This window comes from Bubalus bubalis, chromosome 12, assembly GCF_019923935.1.
Source record: "Bubalus bubalis isolate 160015118507 breed Murrah chromosome 12, NDDB_SH_1, whole genome shotgun sequence".
In the NCBI taxonomy this organism is placed as follows: domain Eukaryota; kingdom Metazoa; phylum Chordata; class Mammalia; order Artiodactyla; family Bovidae; genus Bubalus; species Bubalus bubalis.
In genome coordinates, this window is record NC_059168.1 from 96689889 (window position 1) to 96712047 (window position 22159).

Here is a 22159-nt window from a genome sequence, read left to right on the forward strand (position 1 = left end):
CTGAGCACTTACTCATTTCTCTTCCACTTATTCCAGAAAGATTTAAGGTAGCTCTGAAAACGCTAGCGAAGTGAAAATGGAAGGGGCAGAGCAGGAGTGAATGAAAATACAGGATAGCAGAGGAGGGTGCAGTCTTGGGTGAGGTTTTGCATGAAGGGGAGATTCCAGGTTTGGTCCAGAGTCAAGTCTTTTTATAGACAACATAGAAACAAGCCAGTTGTTCGGGAAGAACGTAACTATTCCTTTTATGAATTCTTCCTCATAGAGAGGGCCCTGTAAGGTGCTGGAAACAACAGAAGAGCCGCTTTTCAGTGAGCTTGATAACGAGAGAGTGTGACCTACTCGTGTTGGAAACCCTAAATGTTTGGAAGTTGAATGCAGTGATTTTTTTTACTGCGCTGAGTTGTCATTGCTGCACACGGGCTTTCTCTAGCTGCGTGGGGGCTGCTCTAGTTGCCGCGCACACGCTTCTCATTGCAGTGGCTTCTCTTGTTGCGGAGGAGGGGCTCTAGGGCACACAGCTTCAGTCACTGTGGCGCAAGTGCCCAGGGGCTCCGAGGCACGTGGGATCATCCCCGACCAGGGATCGAACCAGTGTCCCCTGCATTGGCAGTTGAGTTCATAACCACTGGACCACCAGGGAAGCCCGAGTGAGATGTTTCTTAAGACATGTCCTTGTGCTGGGCATCAGACCAGGGGCTGGAGACCTGGGGGACGTCAGGAAAGAGGAGCTCCCTGATGTCCTGTCCACCTTGAGGGTTTCCTATTCCCGGGGTTCCTGTAACGAGCAGCTCAATTCAGAGACCCCAGAATTGCTTTTTCCAACCTAGGAGTGTCCCATCAGTCTCATGGCAGGTTTTACTTCATGAACAGGGAAACGACACTGTAACGTTCTTTTGTTTTTGTGGTGGTTATAAACTGATTCATAGCTCCACGTGAAGAATTTTTTCCCAAAGAACTTATTTTTCTTGCTTTTGAAAAAATCAACATAGTTGTGTAAAATAGTAAAATAAAGCAGGTGCATATTAAAACTAGCACGTAATAAAGCCAAAACTCTCAAACAGCCCACAGTTTCAGGGTGAGCCACACGCAGAAATGCATGGAGGCCACACGGTGCGGGGAAGCACCTTTTAGCGCCTGATGTCTTCATCTGTCCATCAGTACCAGGCCGACCACTTAATGTATTTTCCACGTCATCACTTTTGAGAGTGAAAGGGGCGTGGAGCTGCCCCAGACAGAGCCAGAGAACCCAGAGCCGACCTGGCCAACTGGGGGTGCAGTCACCCTGTCTTGAGCTATTCTGGGTTTTTCAGGTTTTGGGGGTTTTTTTCCCCCCTTTTTGGTTTTCTTTTTGATTGTGGAAAAGCCAGCTTATTGCCTTCCACAGCTGTTCCCTCTTAAAAACCAGTCCGTTTTCAAGATGTTTGACATCAGGAAGCATGTGAGCATGGACAAGCCCGAGTCCATCAGCAGGCACTGTAGCCATAACCCTCATTCAGAGAGAAGGGGGATTTTATCTGAAACACAGAACCCCATACCAGCTGTGTGACTCTGACATCAGACCAGGAAAGCGCAAAGCAATTAAAAATAATTAATGATTTCTGAATATCAGCCTTCTCCATGCAGTTTTAATCTAGTCCTCATTTAAATTGGAAGATGGACATTTAATTATCAGTATTATGAAATTCATGATTTATATATTTCATCCAACTGGATAAAATTTCTGCCACCGGCTCTTCATCTTATTATGAAAAGAAAAAGAATCTGTGTGTTTTACAATGTGATCCTTTAGAAACTCGTCTATAGCATACCAAACAATTACGAATGTGTTTTCCTTTCATTTTTAGTGATTGCGTTATTTCTGTCTTTCAATTAGGAGAAGAAAATCTCTCCAGGAAAGTCAGAAACAAACTTGATACTTTAATGCCAGGTGGGAAAACGACCAAAAGACTAAAACAATCGGGCATGTGAGAAATGAGAAATGCCCTTCTCTTTTGTGTGAGGTGTTCTGACCAACAGCCGTCCACATGCCACGTTTATGCTGCAGAGTTTGCATGTGTTTTGTGTGGGTGTCACATGTGTGGGTGAGTGCCAGCCTGCAGGTGGGTTCACAACCTCAAAGCTGGGGAAGGGCTGCTAGCTTCCAGCAGGAGCCCCAGAGTAAATGTTAGTCACCCTCTGCATTCACAGTTACCTCTGTGGCCTGTGAATTAATGGACATGTTCTTGCGGCTTCTGTGGCCTTGAACTTCAGACCTCCCCCCCACCCCCCCGCCCACCTCTTTTCATGTATCCTCCACTGAGGATTTCAGACTCACCTAGGACTGCTCAGAGCGGTGGGGGGTGAGCTGGAGGGAGGGGAGGCAGGGAACCAAGGGAGGAACGTGGGTTTGACGGGCCCCAGATGATAGCATATGGGGAAGATTCCTCAGTGGAGTGAAAAAATATATATATTTATAATAATGGTGCTCGAATCAAGAAGGAAATAAGTCATTTTAAAGGCATATAAATTTTTATCATCCCCTCTAACAGCCATGGCGTCCCTTGTCTATCCATCTCTTCCTGCCCTGACAACAAAACCGAGCACAAAGGAAATGAGGAGAAGAGCAGGCAGAACCGAGCGGGCGCGGGTGGGGACTTGCTCGAGTAGTAGATCTGTACATCCTGATGCAAAGGTGCGGGTGACAGGTGGCCAGGTTTGCTCTGTACACAACCATGTGTGTGCTGTCAGGCGCTCACACGCCGCCTTGTTGCGATTGATGAATTGCCTGCTTTCTTGATTAAACCTTCCGTCACTTAAGAAACAAAAAGCCTGTGTTTAGATGGCAGAGTGGGACACGTCAAAAAAATCTGTCTCCTTTACCTTTGTGCAGATGTTGGGCACAGACTGTAACATGTATTATTAAAATGAATGTGGCATTTACTGTGCATTATTCCTTTCCTGGGAGAAAGGACTGTAAATTATATGCTAATAATAAGCTTTAACCCTTTCGAAATGCAAAAGATTTAAGAGTGCAAATATTCATGTAGGCCCGGCTAATTGGACGTGCCTTCATACACCCAGCCGTGGTTGCCGTGTCACCGGAGTTAATGAACAGCGTGTGCGGGCAGACACGCAGGGCGCTTGGGGAGCTCTCGCTTCCTGGAGGGGCTCCGCTCTGCAGGCGCCTCTGCTAGGATTTTGCAGAGAGAGACCCCGAAACCCCTGGGCTGGGCTCTGGGTCACCCTTCTGACAGATGAGGGCCAGAGCCTTGTCCAGTTCCCCCGGCCCATCTTCTGGACCCGAGCGTCAGGCGTGGTCCTCTGTGCTCTGTGTCCCTGACTCTGGGGCCAGCTGGGCTCGGGCCTGGCAGGTACCTTTTTGGTACTCAAACTTCCTTGACCTGGCTTATCAGTCCCCAGTCCAGTTGCCCAGGTGGCAGACTGACATCCCCAAAGCACACCTCGTCAGATCACGTTCACACCAGCCCCAGCCCACTGCCGACTGCATTCATGCGTACCTCACTTGCCCAGAGTGGGGGCTGTCGATGGCCAGTCTCTCCCTGTGCGGTATCTCTTCCTCCAGGCCCCCCAGCCCAGGTAGCTCCCGGTGTCCTCTCTCCATTGTGTCTTTCTGTGCACCTGTCCCTGCCGGTCCTGTGGCCTGATGGCCCCAGCGTCTCCTCTTCTGACCCATCCTTGAAGGCCTGCTTCCACACTGCCTCTGCCATGAGGCTTGTCTCATTCCCTCCCAGTTGGGGTGCTGGTTTCCTCCCCCTCGGTTTTGTGTTGGAGCCATTTCACCTGTGAGCACGCTCAGACAGCAGAGGCTGTGTTTAGAAGAGAGGACGGAGGCTGTCTTCACTCCTTTTTGAGTCATTGAGGATGTTATTAAAGGCAGAGAGAGAAGAACAACTGTTCACTTCTCTTTTCATTCAGCAGACAGCGCTGCCGTGTGCCAGGCCCCGTGTTCCCACTTCCAGGGCAGTGGGAAGGTTCAGCATGTGACTGACGGGGCATTTGGGGTCAGAAGCGCATGCAGCCATCGCACAGAGCTGCCGTGAATGGCCACACAGGTTGTGTGCTGAACAACCCACACACATGGTTCCCAGGTAGAGCTATGCAAGGGCCCTGTGTTACGTGACCCTGGGCAAGTCACTCGATGCTAGTTAGTCACCCCTCCCCGGTGGCTCAGATGGTAAAGGATCTGCCCACAATGCAGGAGACCTGGGTTCGAGCTCTAGGTCAGGAAGCTTCCCCTGGAGAAGGGAATGGCAGCCCACTGCAGTATTCTTGCCTGGAGAATCCCCATGGACAGAGAAGCCTGACAGTTACAGTCCATGGGGTCGCAAAGAGCCAGACATGACTGAGTGACTAACACTTTCACTTTCGAGATAATGCAGTAACCGCCTGTTGCCTTCCCAGTTGTTATGAGGGTCCAGGACGTGTGAGAGTATTTCATAAATCGGGAAGCGCCTCCCCTGCCGGAGCCCAGAGGTTTGTTGAGAATTATCACCCAGGGCACACCTTCTCAGTCCCGCGCTCCGTTGTATGATTTTGTGCATAAGATTTCTTCTCAGCAGTCGGCGTGCTCTGAGTGCTCAGGGAAGACATCTTCCTGGGGCTGGAGAAACTTGCAGTAAAGGCTCTGGCACAGCTCCGCTGGGCACCACCCAGAAAGGAGACGTCCTGTCACGCGTTGTCACTTAGACATGGGCTGTTTTGCGTGGCCAGCGGCCCACAAGCCCTTTCTTGGGAAAGTGACGGGATGCTGGTGTGGGGGCAGGAAGGGAAGACGCCTCTTGGCAGAGTGAGCCGGCAACCTCCATAAAATCTTGCAACGCACCTTTGGTTTTTCAGAGGAAAAGTGCTTGCAGCGGGGGGTTGGGTGTGCTGCTTTCGTCTCCAGGTTTTCATTTCTGCTTTTCCTGTGCTCCCCCGGCAGGAGAAAGTTAAGACTTTTTCCAGTTTCGTCATGGTGAAAAATAAAAGTATAATGAGGTGACAGATACTTGAGTGTTCTTAAAAGATGGCCACCCCCCGCTGTGCCTTCATTCTTCATATTTTTCTTTCACGTGTGGCAGAGAGTAGGCGGCGTTGGTTTAATGGGCCACGTCCCCCTCCCTCTTAAATCCTTGAGTGAGGCAGCTGAGAGGTGGTGGGAAGATTCTGGGCAGGAGCCAGAAGGGTAGGTGCAGCGAAGTTTCTGCCACGGACCTGCCCAGTGACGTCAGGCACAGCACCAAGCCTTTCTGGACCTGATGCCCCCGTCTCTCGACATCAGTAATTGCAATCCTGTTAATCATTCAATTGTAGCAATAGTTCAGCTCATGTTTTTTGGAAGCATCCTCTGTGTCTGCCATTGTCTGGCATCTAGGGGAGCAGTGATAACACCTCCAGGGGCTAGGGCCATGTGGGAAGGAGCTTGTGTGGTTTTCACATTGGGATACCCGAGACGTTACCACCAAATGCAAACTTACTGCCTCCACACTTCAGAGAAATGCCATCCAAACGCTGTCTTGACCATAAAGGTCCCACACGTGGACAGAGAAAAACCATCTCTCTGACACCTTTCTCTCTGCATGTGTATCTTCTTTGTGTAGTTTTTAAGCAGAAATATGTCTCCATTTCCCATCATAGTTCGCTTCCTGGCAGGCAGCGTGACTGTGGTCCTTTCTGAAGGCCTAGCCAGAGAAAGGGCTACCCAGGTGGCGCTAGTGGTAAAGAACCCTCCCACCCAAGCAGGAAAATGCAAGAGACCCAGGTTCCATCCATGGGTCAGGAAGATCCCCTGGAGAAGGAAATAGCAACCCACTCCAGTATTCTCGCCTGGAGAATCCCATGGATAGAGGAGCCTGCGGTCCATAGGGTCGCCAAGAGTCAGACACGACTGAAGCGACTTAGCACGCAGCCAGAGAAATGCTGAAAACAAATAGAAGACACTCAATCTCAGCGCTTCATCTGCTCTTAGCACTTCTTCAGAGGTTTTCTCTGGGGTGAGTGAAGTCATCGGGGTTACCAAACACTCCTGCCTAGGAGCAGCTTGTATCAAACTAGCCTTTTGTTTCTCTTTATACCTGTGTCTCTGTCTTGCAGTAACAGACTATCAGCTGAGAGGGAAAAAATGATATAATTAAGGTAAGTTCTTTAAGCACATTTCAGGAGCTGAAGTTGTTTTTGCTTTTATTAAAATGGATCACTTTAATTTATTTTAATAAATCTAACCTTCCTCTAGACTTACCATGTACAAAACTCTGTAGTAAGCCCTTTCCATGCATTTTATTATTTAATCCCAGCAAATCCTTATCAATAACCTTATAGAAAACCTCTCAGGGTTTGTACTGTTACTGCTGTGATCTCTGTTTTACAGACAGAGCTGCCAGTGTTGCTGAGTCCCTATGTTCAAGCCTTGTTCAAAGCCTTGGAGAATGAATACCTGTAATAATAATGAAAATGAAAATGCAAGCCACTCGGTCGTGTCTGACTGAGTACAGTCCATGGAATTCTACAGGCCAGAATACTGGAGTGGGTAGCCTTTCCCTTCTCCAAGGGACCTTCCCAACCCAGGGATTAAAGCCAGGTCTCCTGCATTGCAGGCAGATTCTATACATTAATATGACAATAATAATAATAAATATTGTGCAGGTGGAGAAACTGAGGTTTGAGAGTGATTTACCCATAGTTAGCAGTGCTAGTCAGCAGAAGGGCTGACATTCAAGCCCAACCAGCCCCTCAGCTCCCTGCCACTACCCTGGGGACAACTCCTCCTAGCTGGGGACCCTGTCCCTCCCTGTGTCAAGCGACGCTGGAAGGACACACACACACTAGAGTGGCTCACATGAGGACTCATCGGCTTATTAGGTCTCAGTGTAGTTTAACCTCAGGTGGCCCCTGGACCATCGTCTCTGGGACCTCGTCAGAGTGAGGCCTTCGTGCTTGACTGAAGATGCCCTTCCCCACCCCCGCACCCTCAGGGCACCTCCAGGGGGAAGTGTGGGTCCTGCTGGGCAGAACAGTGCAGAGCTGAGCACACAGCCCCTCTCGTAAAGCTGAGTGACCTTAGGTAAGGTCCTTAGTCAGACCTTAGGTCCGACTCTTTGCGACCCCATAGACTGCAACCTACCAGGCTCCTCCGCCCATGGGATTCTCCAGGCAAGAGTACTGGAGTGGGGTGCCATAAACTACACTGAGACCTAATAAACCTTCACCTTCACCTTTCTGGGCCTCAGTTTCCTCATCTGTCAAATGGGAACAGTGGTGGTTTGCAGTGAGGATTGGAACTGAGCCTGGAACATAGGAGGTGCTGCAGGGGTGTCCTTATGATTGTAATTATCCCACAGCTCCTCCCTCCGCCCCATCTCAGATCCTTTCCAGACCAGCAAGGGCAATACTCCGGATGCTTCAAGAAACCTCTCCGCCATTAGCAGGCAAGGCTGCCGCTGGTACTGCTGTTGGAAACCTCTGTCTGGGGTTGTGGGGAGCTCTGGGCACCTGGGTGTTCCCTTGCCATGGTCTTCTCTCAGCCCTGAGGTGACAGTGGCCAGCCCAGACACACCTTCTCACGTCTTGGGACTGAACTGTAGGCGTCTCCCCCCACTCCAGCTCTCTGCACACAGCAGGGCTCCTACGTGAACTGACAGTCACCGTAGTGCCACCTGCTCTGAAGCTTCACCCTCTAGGTTGGGCTTCCTAAAGTGCCAGCCTCTACCGAGGTGACCGAGCTGTTCCAGACCCTGTGCGACTCTGTGCTCCTGGTCCCAGGTCCCCTCCTGCCGGCTCCGCTGCCTGAGTTCTGCTGCTGCCTGTGTATCCCCGCTTCCAGGCTCCAGCCTGGCTGACCTACCTCAGTAGCCCTCGGGGATCAGTTGCCAAGTGGGCATCTGTAGACTCCTGATGACTTAGTAATGATGGGGGAGTTGGTAGAACTCGGGGAGCGGCTGGACAGGATCCCATGATGAGACGGGAAGTTTTCTCTGTCCCCCACACAGGATGTCAGGATGGGTGCATTTAACTGCTGGCCTCAGGACCAAAGAGCTCTGATCCGTTCTGTAGCAACGAAGCCGCCTTTCCCGTGGACAGAATACGTGCATCCATCCGTTGTGCGTTTGGCGTCCGTGTCCTGAGTACCCAGTACTTTTTTTCCCCATCTGTTTATAAATGGCCAGTGACGGTCTTAACCTGTTTATGTTTAAAGAACAGACTTCATTGCTCCAGCCTAGAGTTGGGATGGGATGTATTTATCACATGTCCTAGAGAACGCGGGGCCCTCAGTCCTCAGATTTGTCTTTCGATTGTCTCCGAGACAATGAGTGATGCAGAGCTCTCAGCCAAGGTTGAGATCCTTTGTTAGCGCGCGGTTTCTCACGCCTGGCTTGTTTTATAGCGAGAACGATCTGATGATCCACCGGCGAGGCGACATCCATAATTTTGAATGAGAGAGCAAAGCTTGCCTCGTCGGCCCTAAGCATCGCTCCTGGTGACACGCTTAGAAGTACTTAATCGCTTGCTACCTGGAGGCAATAAACGCACCCATCTTTCTGTTCATTGCCTCCTGTGTTTACCTTAAATATGCCCTGGGCTAACAGAATGCCACTGACACTCCTGTCAGAGGATCCCTTGGCTTGTGAATTACACAGCTGCCTCTCACCCTTTTTCCGGCCAAAGATGGTTGGGCCTCCCATAGGCCCAGCGTGGGCACCTTCTGTGGCCAGAAGCCTCTTGGCTGTTGATGCTGCTTGTAAACTTTGCCGTCTGATTGGTTTTCCCAGTTCTGAGAAGGGTGACCTGTTCTTGGTTGTAATGTCTCGTTCTATGCTCAGTTCTCCGCTGGAGTCCACGGTCTGTCCCGGGAGGTTAGGACCACAGGTCTCACACCCAGGCAGCCCAGCCTGCGGGAGGTGCTGAGATCCTCATTGTTGGACTGATTCTTGAGACCCACCCTTTGTATCCACCCTCCCCGGCTGCACGACTTTGGACAGTTTACGTAACCCTTCAGTCATTTCCTCTTCTAAAACTTGGGGATTAGGGATAATGTATGTGAAGTGCCTTGTACTGAGCGGGCCCCCCAGAAATGGTAGCTCACATGACTGTCATAGACCCTGGCATTCCAGGGAGCATGGGTCTTATTTCCCACTGAAGTAGGACCCCAGCCCCACCCCACCTAAAATGCAGTCAGGAGTGGGGCTTAGGTCCACTAAGGCAGGGCCGGATGGGGACTCACAGGTTGGAGCCTGCCCAGGTCCGGGTAACCCTCCACCCTCGTTCAGAAATCTATAATTGCTTGAGATGCAAGTTTGTTAGTGGGTGAAACAGTTTTGAAGAGAACGTCTCAGCGTTTAAATCAGCCTCCGATTTCCCTTTTCCCTTCTCCTTGAATCAGCTCTGGACTGAGAAATGAGCATTACCTGTTCTCAGCGCTCGAAACATTTGACTCCTTTCTTCTTTGTCCTTTGGCTCTTTTTTTCCTGCCCCTCCCATCCCAGGACCCTTGCCCCAGAGTCCTTACAGACCTGTGAGCCGAGGCTAGGTCTCAGGATACGTCGAGAGTCCCACCACCCACCGGGCACATCCTGAAGGCTCTCTCATGCTCCAGAGCGGCCACCGGGCCAGTGGGGCTCCAAGGCCTGTGCCAAAGGCCTGTGCCAAAGGCTGGCTTGGCAGCCACGGGACACACTGTCCACTGAAGACCATCTTTCTTGGGGTTTGGGAGAGTAGTTTAAGCAACTTTCTGAGACATTCCCATCTTAAGAAAGGATGCCAGACTATCTGTCGATGCTGAGGGATTGCTCCTTTCTTCAGACTACCTTTTTAAAAAAGATATTGTACCTTTTATTTGGATTTAATGAGGGCAGACATTTTAATCAGAGGTTAGTCATTTCTTTTTGCAAACTATTGTTTTGATTCATCATTTATGCAGATAATTAAATGGTTCAGTTGGCACAGTGTGTCTACTTTATTAAAACAGGTAATTTTGGGGGGAAAAAAGAGAGAGATGCTGTTTTTTGGATCACTGCACAAGAATTGCTTTTATCTTCATCTCTGTGCATAGTTTCTGGTTGTGTTGCCAGAAGGCTCTCTCACCTTCAAGTGTTTGGTGTCCTCTCTGGTCTGGGGGGTGCTTGCCCTGGGATGATTGGGGTGTAAGCCGTTATACCCTTTGAACTGGGAGATGAAGAAATCCTGTGCTGTTACCTTTCGGAAAGTCTCCAAGGTTTTAATTGGATTGGGGGAGAAGAGCCTACAAGTTATGAACTTTGCAGAGCAGCAGTTCTTATGCTAAAAACAGATTAATTGTAGCCCTCGCAGGGGGTGGAGTTTAAAAGTCAATTACTACTTGTCCTATTATAATTTATACACCTAGGATTTGAAAAAGTCTGTCACTTGGTGCAAAAATGAAAAGGTTACGTGTACTAGTGTGAGTATTGCCGTGACTTTTCATTTGTAAATGCTTTAGCTACACGCATCTGTATGTATGCAGCTTGTAGGTGCAGAGCTCCGATATTATTGCAGCTTAGAGCAGGGTTTCTCAGGAAGAGTAACCTTTAAGATTTCAGTCTTTAAATCCATAATGGCTTGAAACTTAGTCCTTTGTCTGGCAGTTCACTCCATTTGTAGGCACCCTGGCAGCCCTAGCTAGGGCCCTGGGGACACTCCCGGGTCACAAACCAGTAAGAGATGGCCCTTTAGGGGTCAATTTTTTAAAAACAACAAATTGCTTGCGAGGTTTGCTCTCCTTGATTTTTCCACGTTTGCATCCTGAATCAGTTCATTCACTCATTAAAAGGATTTATTTTAGGCAGACCAATTAAAACTTTGGAAGCTAATATTTTGCTGAGCAGCGCGCAGACCTCAGGAAGCACAATTTATAACAGGGCTTCCGCCCTTTTCCACCAAGAGCTGTCTGATGGCGCTGTGATCCCCAGCGCTCAGAGCATAGAACGTCGGTCCTTCGCGGGTGGGTGGCTCCTGGCCTCCATTGTTTCCTGGGGAACCCGCAAGTCTGAGAAGCCCAGCCCAGCCCGGGAGTGGCTCGCAGGATTTGTTTGCTTGCACAAACCCCACAGTTTAATATTTTTTAATAGGAAGCTGCTGTGTAGTTTGGATATTTAAACAGTTATTAACCGAATGACAATTAACAGATTGCATAGACAGATTTTCTTTTGAAAACCTCTGAAATTGAGTACAGTTTGCAAAACTATCACGGCCTAGTAATGACAATGAATTTTGATTTCCCGGAACTGATATTAGACTCCTTATTAAACTATGTGCATCTGCTTTTAATTTACTCCAAATAATTGGAAAATGCAATGAAGCTTTCCAATTAAAGCACGGCTTTATGCTGTTTAATAATACCCCCATAATATTATAGCTTATGAAGTGACAGGTGAGTTGGTGTATGAATAAAACATAAAGGCAGCAATAAGGGACAGAAAACCGGAGACAGTTGTGGGGATTTTAAATGCTGGATGTAATTTGCATATATTAATCTCTTCTTTTCAGCCTTATCAGGCGTTCTTCAGTATTTGAAGTTAAAATAGCGTTGACAGGCGGGAGTACGCTTAGTTTTTTCAAGGATTTATTACTTGTATAATTTCTGATCTTTAATAAGCAGATATGACTGATCCTCATAGTTCTATAGAAATCGGTTAATTGTTCCAGATGGCGTGTACTGATTATGCAAAATTACTTTTCACACCATTTTTTTTGTGATGGAGTTTGGAGTAAAATTAAATTTTTTATAGCCTTCTTATCATGCTGTTTTACAGTGGTTTTTCCACAGAAGTTGAATTTAATCTACTATATTACATTGACCAGCACAGTTATTCTAATGTAGCATTTTGTGATTTGACAAAGAATAATAGAACATATTGCTCATTGTTCATTACTGTATCCCTAATAAAAAGGAGCTCCTGTGTATAGAACATAGCTGTTATTTATGAAGAATGCCTAATTCATGCAGTTAAAAATGCAAAATTGTACTATGCAGTAGTTCCTTGTAGGGAGAGAGTATCTGAGAAAAGCAAATGGAAATAGGCTTGTTGCTACAGATTTTACATGCTAGAAGAGGGGTCTTCTTTTAATGACCAGAGAGTTTAAATTGTGCTACTTCTTCTTCTGTGAGTGGGGGAAAGAAAAAGCTAGATAATCTCATTGTATTGATATTAAGAGAGGTGTCACCGGTTGACTTGTCTTGATTTACATAATCCCAGAAGCCTTTCGTAACTGAATAGCGTTTATAAAAGGTGGTTATACTTTGGTATAAAGTATCAAAAAAAAATAAATAAATAAAGCCTAAAAAGCCTCAAAGATAATTAGTCTCTAACGTTTTCCAAAGCGTCAGTTTTTGCAAAGCATCTTGTGCTGGTGTCAAATCCAAGTCCAGGCTGTGCATTTTACCAGGTGACATTAATCTAAGCTTATCCTTGTCCAGGTTCTCGGATAACATTCTCTCTACAGTTCAGCTGGTAGCGGGAGACGACTCAGCAGGTGCATCCCAAAATGGGATTGTAGGCCTGTCACCGTGATGCAGGGAGAGATCCAGTTTCTTTCCTTTGGGAGAACTCCTCCCAAAAGCAGAGGGAAGGAGACAGGTTTTTCTGTTGCATGAGAAGAATCCTGTTTGGGTGTGTAGTATTTTAAATACAGTGCAGAAAGAAGTAACGCATTTCTGTGTATATAATCTAAACTTTGACTTGTTTTCAAGGGACCACTGTGTGTAAGAAACCTTATCGGGATTTTTATAGACTTGGGATGTACATTTCTGTTTCAGGTAGAGTCAAATCCCTTGTGCAGAGAGACTCACAGATCTTTCTGTGGCCCAGCTGCTCCATCCAGGTAGTTCATTGAGTTCTGTGCGTCATCACCCCTTGCCCATAGCCGTCTTCCCACAGGCCTTGAGAATGCTTCCTTGTTTGAACAGACTTGAGGTGGATTTGGATCTGTTTAAAAGGTTCAATTCCTTTAGCCCTGGGGGAATCACACGTCTTTTTTAAAAAATATATTTTTCTGCTAGCAACACTGATTGCTATTCACAATGCTCCATCCCCCCTTCCCCACCAATCCTCGAGTAGAAGCAGGACTTCATTGATGCCTCTCTGGCAGGTTCGAGGGGACCAGACAAACAGGTTGCAGACTTCAGAGGTCGTCTGTCCAGCTGTGTCTGCTGAGGGTGGGACTTGGGATGCAGGGCAGGGGTGCTCTCGGGGTGTGAGCTCTCCAGAGGGCCCAGGGGAACAGATTCAGTTAGATGCCCACGTTACCATTGCCAGTACAGTATTGTGTAGATTGTACTGTTTTCTAGTCTTCAAAATATTTTCAGTTAAGTTCTACTTTGTATCTAGTCTGGTCTTGAAAGAAGTTAAGTAGGAAGGTAAATATATTTGGCTGCCTGCAGTACGGAATGACTAATTAGACCAAATATAAAGAAATGTAATTCAGAGCCCAGAGCACTTTCAGTAACCTGTACTAACTGAATTCTGTATTCTCTTTACCTCCAGAGTACTTAAAAGACCTGAAACCTTTCACCTGCTCTCTTTTGTAAACTCAAGATATATTTTTGTGAAAATGAAAATTATATGAAAAAGAGCATGCATAAATCAGACATGATTAAAAATATTTGTTCTAATGCAGTAATAATGTGGTAGTAATGCTTTCATCAGTATAGCTTAAGGCTACATTAAGTGGACAGACTTTATATGGATTCTCTAATTTTAATCTTCAAAATGCTATCTAATGTCTCATTAAGACTTGCATATAATGTATCTTAAGTACAGTCATTAAATATAGTTTAGGGAGATTTATGTTCAGATATTGCTTAAAGATGTTTTAATAGGCCCATTTACTCTGATGATATTAATGAGCTCTTAATACAGACTAAGCTTCTAAAACTAGTTGTAAAGACTCCAGCCTGAACACAACAACTTGGGATTAAAGCCCGGTTTGCACGAGAGCCTGCAGGCTTGCCCCACTGACACGCAGGGTCAGGGCCACCCCTCTGCGGAGCCTTGAGCTTTGGAAAAAGAGTCTCCCTTGCCTTGGTCTGGCTGCTGACCCAGACGACTCCTTCCTTCTGCCAGCGCTGAGTACAGTCCCAAATCGTGCGCTGGACACGTGCTAATCTGGCCAAATCGCCCGTCTCCAAGGTCACCTGAGCGGCGTTGATGCCCTTGGCGGTATTGCTGGGGCACAGGAGGGTTAAAGGGGCTTTGCTGTGCTTCTCCCATAAGCATCTGCCAGGTAAGGTGTGCGCAGTCTGGCGACATCATGTGAACAGCTTCGACCTGCCATAAGCAACCTGTAAAAGGTCGCACGGGTGTGCTTTCATCACAGACATTCGTGGTGACTGAAATACATGTATTAAAGTGTCCTGCAAATTCAGAATTGGAAAGAAAAGCCCAGCCCACCAGGAGTCTCTGTGTCCGCTCTTGTGTATAGTCACCCCACCCCACCCCACCCGACCCCCTGCTACCAGGCCCCACTTTTAAACATGTTGAAAAAAATAAAACTCCATGTTGGTGTTTCCTTTTCTTTCAGAAAAATACTGAAAAGCATTTTTTGTTTGTTTGTTTCAATTATTTTAGAGGAGGGAAAAAAAAAAGAACCTATGAATTCAGAGACTTTTCTAATTACTAAATTGGTTTGTTATAAAAAGATAATAGCAAATTTCTTCTTTTCGTAATTGGACATCTCTTCCCTGTAGGCTGATGCGTGCACAGCCCGTGCATGCACAATAAGTTGTGCTTTTGAAAAGCCATAACTAGCTAATAACAGCTACAGTGTCATCAGAGAGTAATGGTGTGCTGATTAGCATAATTAATGACAAATGGTGGTGCGGAATTGGTGGATTGGTTTAGCGGATGATGAATGCGGGCGAGGCCTGGGCTGGGGCCTGCCAACTAGGCCTCGCTGGCTGTCAGCCCTTCTGTTCTCGCCGAGGCAGCCCTCATTAGTCACGATGGGAGGTGCCAGTTCGTATTCTGTTTGGAGCACAGAAAACTTAATAATCCAAGCGAATGTGGCTTCCCCTCTCTCCTGTGTATTTACTCACAAAACTCTCTCCTCGCTCGTTCCCACTGTGGGCTGACCCATGAGGACACAGCTCCTTCGAGAGGCTGCCGTGATCCTAGAAGGGGGAACAAAAGGTGGTGCTATAGAGACACATGCGTGTGGCCTGGTCCTCCCCTGACCACAGATGAATTACTCCCCTTCGGAGGACTTCTGCTTGTGACTCTGTTTATCTGGGTCTTTATAAGGGGAAAAGAAATGAACTCAGTAAGCTATACATTCCGTCCTGAAATAAGACTAGCACATTTATCTTTGGCTTGATTAATCAGACCTAATTTGCATTCTCAAATGAGACTGATAAAAATGGATTTACCTTTTAACCTTTAGAGGGGGGGAAAAGTATTTCTCTGCAAGATTTCCAGGGCTATCTTTCCTTAACTGATAAGAAGCAACTCCTTGATCAATAAAGATGAAAATCCTTAATTTGCATTAGTGAATGAGACTAATTATTATATAGTTAATTAGCATCTGGAAATGAGGATTATCTTAATTACAAAGCACAATTTCCCTAATAGCTACAAAACTGTAAGTTTGATCCGTGTGGAAATTGGTAACTATTATTATGTAATTAGTGATAACATTAATAGTACAGAGTATTTAGACATCATTTGCATATGCAAATGTAATTTACCTGAGCCAAACAAGTGGAGCATTAATGATTAAAGCATGATAGAGCTGAGTGAAAGTTCTAGATAGCTGAATAGTATCCATTATGCAGAGCATCTAAATAATTGTCGTAGAGTAGATAAGGACCTTTTATATTTAGATGGTCAGAATGGTTTTTGTTTTAAGAAGGATTAGGACCAGAAAGATTAAACACAAGGCTTCACTGCTTAGGGAAGTAGCTGGCCACATAGTCATCTCCTCAACTCTGCTTTCCCCATGCTTCCCAATGTGCCTTGAACCTTAGATGCTCTTTCCCTGTATATCTTAACATTTCTGGATATTGGCTTTGTCTTTCAGTTGATGCGTACTCCTAAAGCAGTTTTACACACACATGAGCGTGGTGAACTGTGAAGTTGATGGTGCGGCATACAGTTCTTAGGGGAGTCTTCAGAGGTCTCTGAATTTTATCTGTGTGGCCGCAGTCTCCCCGGTTCAGAGCTGCTGCTTTGTCTGCATCTCCTCTGGTGCCCAGCCTCTCCCTCTTTCAGGCTGTAGCAGTGTTTGCCAGAAGATGGGTGTGTGCCCGTGAGGGAGTGTGAGATGTGGGTGGCTGTTAAGATGTTTTTATTTCAACTCTAATAGCATATCAGCGGACAGTATTGTTGAGAATAAGATTAAAGCAGGCGCAGTCAACCAACAACCCCCCAAACCACCGTGGCTTCCCATACCACCATTCAGTATGCCACTCAAGTTCCAAGCTGGGGAGTGCAGGTCGATGGGGTTCCTACTTCATATGTCATCTCTTCCTGGGACCTGGGCTGAAGGAGCAGCTCCCATCTTCCGAGACATGCTGTTCTTGGAGCAGAGGGCAAGGGTAGAAGACCTGGAAGAGACACCCAGTGGCGCTGAAGCCTCTGCTCTGACATCAGAAGCCTTTGGACAAGGCATCCAGACCAGTCAGGTCCAGTTGCGGGGTGCCTGCTCTTCCCCAGGAAACCCTGACCTCCCACCTTTCACAGGGAAGTAGGATCATACGCCCAGGAATGGTGACTTTGTGGGGTTTAAAAAAAGTAGTTCAGAAAAAAAAATTTTTAATGAAATAACATTTAATTTTAAAAAATTTTAAGTGAGTTTTCAGATGTAAAGGAAAATATAAAGTCAGTAATTATACATGGAAGAAAACAAGCGAATCTGAGACACGGGATAGTTTCCTGACATGTGAGAAACGTTGGCCTGGAGTGTCTGTTGCTTATCTTCAGCTTAGCAGGAGCTTAAATTCTCCTGGGAAGGCTGGGGAGTCACTCAGGGATTTGCACAGCTGTTCCAGTGTGGTGGAAATAGCACTGCTCTCTGGGATTTAAGGCTCATTTTGACCGCTTCCAAACCTGAGAAAGCGGCTTCCTTTGCCTGGGTTTCACTTTTCCCAGCTGCAGAATGAGGCTTTGGGGCCAGGTGGTCCCTGTTGCTGCTCAGCCCTCCCACTACCCCTTTGGAGCACCTGTTGAGAGCCTGCTCCTCTCAGGGGCTAGAACAGAGGTGCTCCAGAAAGTTCTGCCTCAGGGCTGATGGGACTCAGCGGTTCCTGTAAGAACCTAAAAAACAGTTTGTTGCTAGCCAGAACAATTTATGATAGCTGTTCTGGTATCCATGTCTGATTTTTTTTTTTTTAATCAAAAACAGATACAAACTTTTCTGATTTATAAAAGTAGAAAAACGGGAAAATATATAAGCGCATACAGAAGAAGATAAAGATCATTCATAAGCCCATTATCCAGAGAAACAATTATTTTAAGGTATACACCATGTATTTGTTCTTGATTATTAGTTACTAAGTGTGTCTGACTCTTTGCTACCCCGTGGACTGTAGCCTGCCAGGCTCTGCTGTCCGTGGGATTTCCCAGGCAAGAATACTGGAGTGGGTTGCCATTTCTTTCTCCAGGGCCTCTTCCCAACCCAGGGATCAAACCCAAGTCTCCTGCCTTGGCAGGCAGATTCTTTACCACTGAGCCACCAGGGAAGCCCCTATACACCATATATATTTATATATAAAAGTATATTTCTACCTAATTGTCCATTATGGGGTATTTTGGTTAGATTTATTGAGGTATAATTTACATACAGTAAAATTCATCCTTAACTTTATCGTGTATTTCTTAAAATTATAATGTGTACAGTTACTGAATTTTGACAAATACCAAATCACATGATAAATGTCATGTATCTACCACCAGAAGTAAGCTAGGGAATTTCCGCATTACTGCCCGAGTTCTCTTGTTCCTGTTTCCGGTCGTGGCGTGCACCACCCGCCAGTCCCTGGCAGTCACCTATGTGCTTCACGTACAATCATGGAATCGTACAGTACTGTGGTTTCGTGTGTCACCTGGTGTAATGTTTTTGAGATTCGTCCACGTTGTTGAATGTATCAGCAGCTCCTCTTTATTCCTGAGAATGTCCACTCCTTTTGACTCGTCATCTCCAGAGTCTTCCTCGGGGCTCGTTGAACAGATGCACAACTTCCCTCCTGAATCCAATGCACGTTTTCCGACCAGTCCTCAGTGGCTGGGTACTTCCGTCATCTTCGCTTCTCAGAGTAGTACTTTGGTGAGCGTTCCTTTAGACAAATCTTTGTTCCTTAGGGCACGTATGCATTTTTAAACATTTCGATGTGTAATGGCAGATTGCCCACCAAAACGGTGGAATCCCTCTACAAGTCCATGTCAGACAAAGAGGCTTTCTTGCCCTGAAACCTTACTAACTGGCTGCTGTCTCCCAAACTCCTTATCAGTCTGAAAGTTGGGATAGTGAGGGGCGGTTCCCTCCAGCCCTTTCCTGGGCCAGCCATCCCTCTTTTCTGTTGAAGTCCAGTTTTTGCTTATTAAGCTGCAGCATCTCCTTAAGGAACAAAGTCTTTTTTTGACTCTCACCTTACTACTGCCTTTTTTCAGTTTGTGATTTAACCTTTAATTCTCCTTTTCCTTTTTTTGTTGTGCTTTTGCCATCACATTTTTGAAACGCCTTTTCCATCTTATCATATATTCTGGTACCTTCCTTTTTTTTAACATTTAAATCTAAATTTCTTCTAGAAATTGTTCTGATATATGGTATAAGGATCTAATTATGTTGTCCTAAAATTATTTGCCTTTGTCCCAGCTCTACTACCCTGAGTCAGGAAGATCCCCTGGAGAAGGGAATGGCTACCCACTCCAGTATACTTGCCTGGAGAATCTCAAGGACAGAGGAGCCTGGCAGGTACAGCGCATAGGTTCACAAAGATTTGGACATAACTGAGTGACTAACATTTAACAGCACTACTTATTAAATCTTTTTTTTACCAACTCATTTGAAAACAATCTTACATTAACTTCCTATTATCTACTATGATAGATTTTGTGGCTTATATCCTGTTTCATTGGCCTGGATGCATATTCTAATGAGTAGATCACACCACTAAGTATTATTCATGTGTATGTTTTGATATCTTATCTTATTATTCTTTGTAGTTGATTTTAAGAATGTTTCTGGTAATTCTAGCTCAATTTTTTATCCAGTTGAAATTTGGAATCACTTTACAGTCCAATGAAAATACTTTCAAGGTTTTAATTAAGAAAATATAAAAATTACAACTTAATGTTGGGAGAATGATCATCTTTAAAGTACTTGATCGTTCCTTCTAGAAATGTAACATGAGTCTCCATCCATTCAAATGTTCCTTTATATCACACAGTAAAGTATTATAGTTTTTTTTCCCTGATGATCTAATTCCTAGGTTTTATATTTGTTGTTATTATTGCTTTGCCCATGATGTTTTAACTGAGGATTGCTTATATGTATTTTAAAAACTACTGTTGGTTACCTTTTTTAGATTTTTTTTTCCTTTTTAAAATGTATTTATTTATTTTGGCTGTGCTGGTCTCCGTTGCTGCTAGTGGGCTTTCTTGAGTTGCAATGTGCAGGGGCTGCTCTCTGTTGTGGTTTACGGGCTCTAGAGCGTGGGCTCCGTCATCATAGCGCACAGGTTTAGTGCTTTTTGGCATGTGGGACCTGCCCAAATCAGGGATCGAACCCGAGCCCGGGTCCCCGGCATGGGCACGCAGATTCCTAACCACAGGACCATCAGGGAAGTCCCTACTATTGGCTTTTGAATATTCATCTTGTGACTGGCCCCCTCTCTGTTTGCTTGTTATTTCCAGTAGTTTCCAATCCATCACCTGGGTTTTCTCGGTAGACAGCACTGCCATCTGCAGATATGATTTTGTCTCTTTGATAACATTGAGACCACATTTCTTTTTCTTGCTTTGTATTATTGGCCAGAACATCAAGAACAGCAAATGATAATGGCAGTAGCTTGCATTCTTATTTGGTTCCAGCCTCAGAGAAGATGTTTCTAGTGTCCTGCAGTCAAGGCTAAGGTAGGCTAGTAATTTAGGAGAGAGAGTTTGATTATGCTAAGGGAATACTTCTTCCCTTTCTATATTCCTGGGTTGTTTTTTTTTTTTTAATTCAGACCCTAATTTCAATTTCTTATGAAAATAACTTCAGAAACTATCAATGTATTATTATATTCATTCTCACTTAATTTATTGATATGAATCATTTTGATTATCATTTAGAAAATTATCACCGTATTTATTTCATACTAAATCTTATTTTAGTATGGTGCATTATTTATGGTACTAGATTTGAGCTGCTGTTATTTAAGTTAGAATTTTGGTATATTTTGTATATGTGAAGTTGGATTTAATGCTTATTAAGATATTGCTTTTGTGTGACCTAAAAATTGTTTTTTTTCAAATATAAGTATATTTTAATTTCTTTTCTTGGGGGGAAAGAAAATGAAAAAAAAAAAAATCCCTGTAAAAACTAAATGGACTTGGAAGCATTTGGGGGAGCTAAGGGTGCTTTGGGGAAAAGGACACAATTTCAGTTTCTTTCACAAATGATAGATTTTTTTTTAATTTTATCATTTACATTTTCTTTGGGAAAAATCAGTGCTTTTCACATAAGTGTTAAAGTTTAGTAGTACAAAATTGTGCTTAAGAGTTTATTTTGATTTTAAAAGTAGTATACCCGTGGTCATATATATCACTATTGGGCTTTTTTTTTTTTTTTCTTTTCCTTTTTTCTTAGTTATCCTTACTAAGGGCTTGTTTTATTTATCTTTCAAGCAGCCAGTTTTTTATTTTTTTTATAAAGGCATTAGGCTTTTGCGTTACCTTTCATTGTTTACTTTTATTTTTATTAGTTCCTTTTACTACTTTCTTTTGGCTCATTCTGGGATTTTTGTAGCTTCTTGGGTTGGACCATCACCTTATTTGTTTTCAATTCTTAATGATTTTCAGTGAAAAGTGTTCAAAGCTATATAAATATTCTTGTGTGTTACTTTGATGGCAGTCTCATATGTAGTACTCATATTTATAAATACATAATAATTTTAGTTTCATTGCCTCTTTGACTCAAGTGGTTAGAAAACTTTTTTTTCTGAGTGATTGGATTTTGTTGAATTAGTTTCTAATTTTATCGCATGGTGTTCAGAGAATGTGACCTCTGTAATTTTTTTCATGTAATTGGATCTTTCTCTGTCTTCTAGCACATGATCAGTTTTAGTAAATGTTCTGTTGACACTTGAGCTGTGTTTTCTTTCTGTGAGGCACAGTATCTCACACACACTCTACCATTCTTTGATCAACTAGGAGGAATGGGTCCATATCCATGTGCACATATACATTTGTTCATCATATTTGACCCAAGATGGTAACCCTCATTGTTTTTTATATTTCTTCTTGTGTCATTATCATTTTAATCATTGGTTTTGTTTGTTTCAACGTAATGTTATTCGGGCCACGAAGGTTTACGATTGTGTGTTTTGTTGTTGTTCAGTCACTAAGTCGCGTCCAACTCTCTGCGACCCCATGGACTGCAGCACGCCAGGCTTCCCTGTCCTTCACCATCACTCAGAGTTTGCTCAAACTCTTGTCCATTGAACCAGTGATGCCATCCAACCATCTCATCCTATCTCACCCCCTTCTCCTCTTGCCCTCAGTCTTTCCCAGCATCAAGGTCTTTTCCAGTGAGTACACTCTCTACATCAGGTGGCTAAAGTATTGGAGCTTCAGCTTCAGCATCAGTCCTTCCAATGAATATTCAGGGTTGATTTCCTTTAGAATTGACTGGTTGTATCTCCTGGCAATCCAAGGGATTCTCAAGAGTCTTCTCCAGCACCACAGTTTGAAACCATCAATTCTTTGGCACTTAGCCTTCTTTATGGTCCAACTCTCACATCTGCACATGACTATTGGAAAAATCATAGCTTTAACTATACAGACCTTTGTTGGCAGAGATGCCTCTGCTTTTTAATATGCTAAGTTTGTCATAACTTTTCTTCCAAGGAGCAAGTGTCTTTTAATTTCATGGCTACAGTCATGATCTGCAGTGATTTTGGAGCCCAAGAAAATGAAATCTGTCACTGTGTCCATTGTTTCCCCACCTATTTTCCATGAAGTGATGGGACCAG

The 22159-nt window shown here is 44.8% G+C and overlaps 1 protein-coding gene across 3 annotated transcripts in view; it reads left to right on the forward strand.

The window, feature by feature from the left end:
* MVB12B (multivesicular body subunit 12B) overlaps positions 1 to 22159 on the forward strand; it is a 194157-nt gene that overhangs the window by 114869 nt on the left and 57129 nt on the right. Inside the window, exons 8-9 of one of the 3 annotated variants that reach the window (XM_044926343.2) lie at positions 1877 to 1930; positions 2532 to 6326. The exons of 1 other annotated variant lie outside the window; for it this stretch is intronic. In XM_044926343.2, coding sequence (XP_044782278.1) covers positions 1877 to 1930; positions 2532 to 2779 — 302 coding nt within the window. In that variant the 3' untranslated portion in view covers positions 2780 to 6326. Of the gene's footprint in view, positions 1 to 1876; positions 1931 to 2531; positions 6328 to 22159 lie in introns of those variants that run through there. One more of the 3 variants, XM_045162319.1, reaches the window with a different exon arrangement.